General features: G+C 34.0%; 1 protein-coding gene across 1 annotated transcript; it reads right to left on the bottom strand.

Moving 5' to 3' along the window:
- Positions 1–256: 256 nt before the first annotated feature.
- LOC107732455 (maturin-like) lies at positions 257–1,841 on the bottom strand (the record flags this gene model as incomplete). The annotated part of the gene is made up of 2 exons (XM_016543792.1): positions 257–874; positions 1,713–1,841. Coding segments are annotated over 2 exons (237 nt in total), but the record flags the coding sequence as incomplete, so codon positions are not given.
- Between the last annotated feature and the right edge of the window lie 4,159 nt (positions 1,842–6,000).

The following is a 6,000-nucleotide window of genomic DNA, read 5'->3' as shown; positions in this document are numbered from 1 at the left end:
CACAAAATTGGATGCGAAATGCAAAACATCCTAATTTTTGACAACTGCATGACACTGAATTAAACATGCAAAGTAATGAGCTCATGTGACGACAGCAATATACAGTACACTAGTATATCATTCTGAACATAAGTTTCTTATTTACTACCTCCAGTCACATGACAGGTTATATATATAAAAAATAAAAATTATAAAGGCTGGGAATGAGATATTTGTTTTGTCTCTGCTTGAATGTGATGAGAAGTTATTTCCAATCTGATGAATGAATAGGACGTGATACCGACTGCGATTTTTAAAATTTGATCACACTGTCAAGAATTCAAATGTTTTTACCACAAAATTGGATGCGAAATGCAAAACATCCTTATTTTGCATGACACTGAATTAAACATGCAAAGTAATGAGATCATGTGACGACAGTGCAGCAATATACAGTACACTAGCATACCATTCTGAACATAAGTTTCTTATTTACTACCTCCAGTCACATGACAGGTTATATAAAAAAAAAATTATAAAGGCTGGGAATGAGATATTTGTTTTGTGTCTGCTTGAATGTGATGAGAAGTTAATGAGAAATAATATAAACCAAAATAATGATCATTTGAGTTCAAATCAGGGTGCAGGAAAAGCTGTCCAGATTTTAAATGGTGTAATGGTGCGGTGTGTGTTTGTGTATGTAAGAAGAAGAGCCAGGTGAGTTAGGTTAGGAGAGCAGGGCTCGATGCAGAGACTGTGGCCCAGCGCGGAGCCTCTCTGCTGGGCATTATTGCTGGCTCACACCCATCTGCTGGTGGTCTGGCTCTGGTTCCTCCTCCACGTCTGCGTGATATTGATCGAATGTTTCATCGTCAATGTCTGGAAGACCCAGGAGCTGCAGGACAATTTCACAATCATTCCATACAAAATAGAATAGAATCAAACCAGAACAGAACAAAACTGAATTTTCAAAAGTAACACGCATTGACATTCCAAAGATTCCATTATAAGATTGCAAACAGATAGTTTTGGCTCTAAAACCTGATTGCATCAGTCACGTTCAAAACATTTGAAAAATGTCTGTACACATGTCACACATGCAAGATTTGTCAAGCATGGGGAAAACAAAACGGAACAATAAAAATCTTCAGACATTTTCACTTTGATTCATTTGCTCAAGCATGTTGCTAAATACCATCAACACACTTTGTTTATGCCAAAAAAAATGTAAGAAGATATGTTTTCAGTGAACTTTCAGCATTTGTTTTGTTTGAGAAAACATGAAAATGTACAGTTACAACATTTTAATTTGATTTAGTCGCGTTTTTAGTTTTGCATCAGATACAGTGTGACTTTTCAGCTTTCCTTGTGCATGAAATCACCCGCCTGCCAACAAACCAATGAGTCCATGCAACAATAATGACGATTCATAGCAAAAGAGTACAGACGCCAACGTCAAAGGCCTCTGTAACTGGCACAGATTTGCAGAAAATTGCCAGCTACATGCATATTTCCAACATTTTATTATGTAAGCCTTATGTTACACCTCAAATGCCAAGGGAATTTATAGTTATAATTCTCAAAAATCTCAATCTCTCAAATGGCTTGGGTATGCAGAGCATTCACAGCTTATATGGACTGCTTGGTAGACGTTATGCATTAAAAAATGCAAAGTTAAACTAAGGAACTGTATAATTGTTTATTGTGCTTAGAATGTAGAGAGAGAGACTTACAGGCCTGAAGGATCTGAAGACTTTGTCCAGTACCTCCAGCAGTGTTTTCTTCCCGCAGGAGGAGATGTAGTCCTGCGCGAGCTGCAGGAATGGTAGACAGTCCTCGCTCTCACTCCATACATGCTGAAAACACACAAATACATCATTTCACCAGCAGCTTCACAGAAAACTAAACATTTAGCTCAAGATCTGCATTTATTGATGATGATGTTTAAATTCATCTTTATGATTTAGAATTTTAGGTATTTAAGATTTAGTTTTAGATTTAATTGTGTGCGTATAAATATTTATTCAGCCATATTTCAACCAAATTTTAATACTGCTCTATTTTTCCCCAAATAAATCTGGTGGGGTGTTTTGTCTTTTTTTTTCATAAATACACTTTACATTGAAGCTCAAACATGCCGCGAACACCACAGTCATGGGTTCGATTCCCAGCGAGTGCATGAACTGATAAAAATCTATATTAAATGCAATTTAAGTCACTTTGTATAAAAGCGCCTGCCAAATGCATAAATTTTATATTTGTGCTTCATGGAGTTGCAAAGCACAGTAAACAGTGTTTTGCATGTTCATGAAAACCTTTACACATTTAGTAAGCATTTGCAATAGGAAGAATTTGTTTGTCAGATGGAAACTACAATCAGACTAAAAATATGAATGTTGTAAAAATATTTTAACTCAAACTCCCTGATATTTTTACTTCTGGATTTATAAAATGGGTCCATATATGGTTAAAAGGAATTCTCTGAAGTCAAAGTTGAGCTTCCAGCAGAGAATCTGGGACACTAAAACTCTTTGTCCCGTTATATTTATCCGAGCGAGAGGGACCATTTTTCAGTAGATGGCCCAAATAATCTTCTCCTGCCAAACTGCATTTGAGAAAAATGTTTAATGAGGGGAAAAAAAATTGAATACAATAGAAGAGAGAATTCTAATAAAAATAAGCTTACACCATTCCAGTGTATGTAACACCTTATGGTTTTATTAAATAGAAGAAAACAGCTAATGCAGCTAAATGCACAAGCAAACTTGAACTAAAATTCAGTAAATACACAGATGTAAAATGTAAAAGTCTGCAGAATTCTAATGCTCAACAATTGGTTAAAGGTTATTAATATTGATATGTCCCAGCCCAACTTCCTGTTTCAGCAGGGAGCATCAATTCTACACATTCTGTCTTTCTCCAGAGAGCTCCGCTCAAGCTGTGTTGTGAGCAAATGCCCTGAAGAGAAAACTTTCTTTTACTGATTTCAGAGAGACAGGCTGATTATTTATGCATCTGCCCAGAGCTCACAGGAACCAGGAGGAAAAAAAACACCACAGGCCAAATCAGAGGAGCTCACAAAATTCAGTTTCAGTGTAGTTAGTTGTGAAGTAGTTGTTTCAGTTGTAGTTAGTTGTGAGTAGTTGTGCTAAAGCATCATTCTTATAATCTGTTACCATTTCCTTTCATTTTATTTTAAAGTCAACATTAGTGGCCATTCACAACCCCTTATACTTATAATCCAACATATTTCCAGGTGAACAGAATATTCAATAAGAATTAAATGAAATTGATTGTGAAAAGCGGGTTGAGATAGATTGAATGCAAGCTTGCTAAAATATGCCTAAATAGCTATTTGGATATTAGTTAAAATTATCCAATCAACTGCACTGCACTTTATATGCAGTGTAAAAAAAAAAAATGTTTTGAAGTTGTAAAAATATATATATATATATATTAGAGCATGTTTTACTATTTCATTCTTTCTACTTCAAAATTTAAATTCAATGCATTACTTGCTGTTTCTTTGTCAATATTTGTGGAATTCTAAGTGAAAGTTGTTTCTACACCAAATCTAGCAAAACATTTTATTTTTTACATTGTTTTCTAGAATTTCGTTACATTATTATATTATCAACATGACAATCTGAGTGAAAATTTGCACTGAAGAATTACATATTAGTGACCTGCACAAGAAGAAATATTTATTGTTAATTTTACATCACGTTTCTTTGTTTTAAAATGTTCAAAATCCTGCTCATTTGTAGTTTTAAATACACGACCATCACAGATTTTTAAAGTGCTCTCATTTTTTTTGGGATCCACTGTAGTTTTTATCTATTAATAAAGAAAAATCTCTCTCTCTGTGTGTGTGATCTTACTGAACGGTGTATTGATCGGTGTGAGTAATCAGATCCCTGTTCTGCCGGTGCATGTGCTGATATTTTTGTGAGCTCTGGGACTCTGGTGCAGCGGTCTGATGTGGTCTGGTCATGTGGTGTGATTTGAGGGAACTACAGTAAACTCTCGTGGTTCATTTCAAACCTTTAAACCGATTCCTGAATGGAAAGCAAACATGCATCTAACAGACATGCGCAAGAGGAGCATTAATGCAAATGCTGCATTTGTTTTTACTACATCACAGCACAAAAAAACAGAATATCTGCACTATTTATTCCTTTGAGACAGTGTCTAGTGAACTGTGTGCATAAGAACTTTGTGCCGATAAAACACCTGCATTAATGACCCGTGCCTGTCTGACCAGGCCATATGCATCAGTCTATACCCTGCATATTAAACTTCTAAAATGAAATTGTTGCATCTTACAATCCTACACATCAAAAAAAACAAAAAACAGCTAAGCATGTATGGAGTACTGCAGTCAAAAACCAGTGACATAATTTCATCTGCTTTGAGATAAAGGCCTCAAAACGTGCAAGAATAAAAAGTTTTTCAGCAATAGCAGCTTACAATGATAGTATTCAATATATATCATACTGAATGATTACCATCTTCATATTTCTGTAATACTCGAATTAACTTCAATGTACACCATCCCGTCAAAAAAATCTAATATATTTTACATATACACGTACAAAAATTAAAGTTGATATATGTTCCAAAATTTATTTTACATACATATATTTATTTTTGTATATTTTCTACCGATATATTTTTTTGTATATTTTGCATATTTTCTACCAATTTATATTTTTGTAAATTTTTGATTCAAATTTTTCATTTAGATTTTATTTTAAAATATAAATATATTTTTAAAAGCATTTAAAAACATAAATTTTGCCCTCCATATATTTCAGTCCAAGAAAATACATTCACGTGTCACATTTGAAGAACAATATTACAATTCTCACACTATTTTCTTGCCCCTGAAATACATTTTGAAATATATTTCGGTATATGAAGGTTGAAACTGAATATAATTTCAATTTTAAAAAATATATTTTATTGAGCTCCACACTTTACAACATCCATGTAGCATATATTTAAAATATATTCTGGCCAGAAAACATATTTACCATATTTATTTACCATAGTACTAGCAGGGCCGGACCCGGTTCAGCCCTCTTGTCTTGTGCGGAGAACAACGTCCTTTGGCAGGATGACGTCACATGACAACACATCGTCATCATCTTCATAAGGAACCATCTCTAAAGAGACAGCCTTTCTCCCAACAGTTTACACTTCATACCTACTGAATATTTTCTATATTAATAATCATAATAAATGTCATATCATATATGCATTCAAGTATATGCTGGACATGTGCTTTGTTGGCTTCTGCCTTCAACTTTATTCCAAATCACCAATTAAAGAATATTCTATTCTCTATTCTTCTATGAAGGTATATATTATATCATAGACGTTACATTTTGTGGGATCATATTTAAAACACACGGAAAACACCCAAAAGAGTCTTGAAATTGAACAGTCTACTGTAGAACTTATTTTCCACAAGATTGAAAAGATTTCAGTTGTTTATCTATTCTACTCCAATAGAGGGCGCCATTAGTCCAGTGTTTGGTGTGTTTCTCTGACCAAAGCAGGTTTAGGGTCAGTATTCATTTGGAAACTGATAAACCTGCGATTAAACACTGTCCTTCAACTGCTCATCTATTTATTTATCTGATCTCTAGACGCTATATCTTTTATTATTTTAATAGGCCTATACTACATTTTTAGGACTAAAGTAAAAATAGTATATGAACTGTAAACAGGCTCCTGAGAAGCAGAGAGGGTTAATAATAATTGAACTTTATCTGAGCATCAGGTAGCTGTGTCTGTGTTTATGTTTGACACAGAGTTTTTTGTTTTGACAGCAAATAAGATCACACTGGATTGAACCAGGAAAAACTACGTTTTTTTAGTATTTCGCAAACTGATTGAAAAGGCAACAGCAAAGACATTTTTTCTGAATCACATTCAACTATCACTATATCACTAACACACACAGAATGTTTATTGGGATTTCATAGTTTTAAAGTTTAGTGCCTTCAGTGTCTT

The sequence above is a fragment of the Sinocyclocheilus rhinocerous genome, unplaced genomic scaffold, assembly GCF_001515625.1.
Source record: "Sinocyclocheilus rhinocerous isolate Xijiao unplaced genomic scaffold, SAMN03320098_v1.1 scaffold3476, whole genome shotgun sequence".
NCBI classification, from domain to species: Eukaryota; Metazoa; Chordata; class Actinopteri; order Cypriniformes; family Cyprinidae; genus Sinocyclocheilus; species Sinocyclocheilus rhinocerous.
The sequence above is the reverse complement of the archived record's forward strand: the minus strand, read 5'-3'. Positions and strand labels throughout refer to the sequence as shown.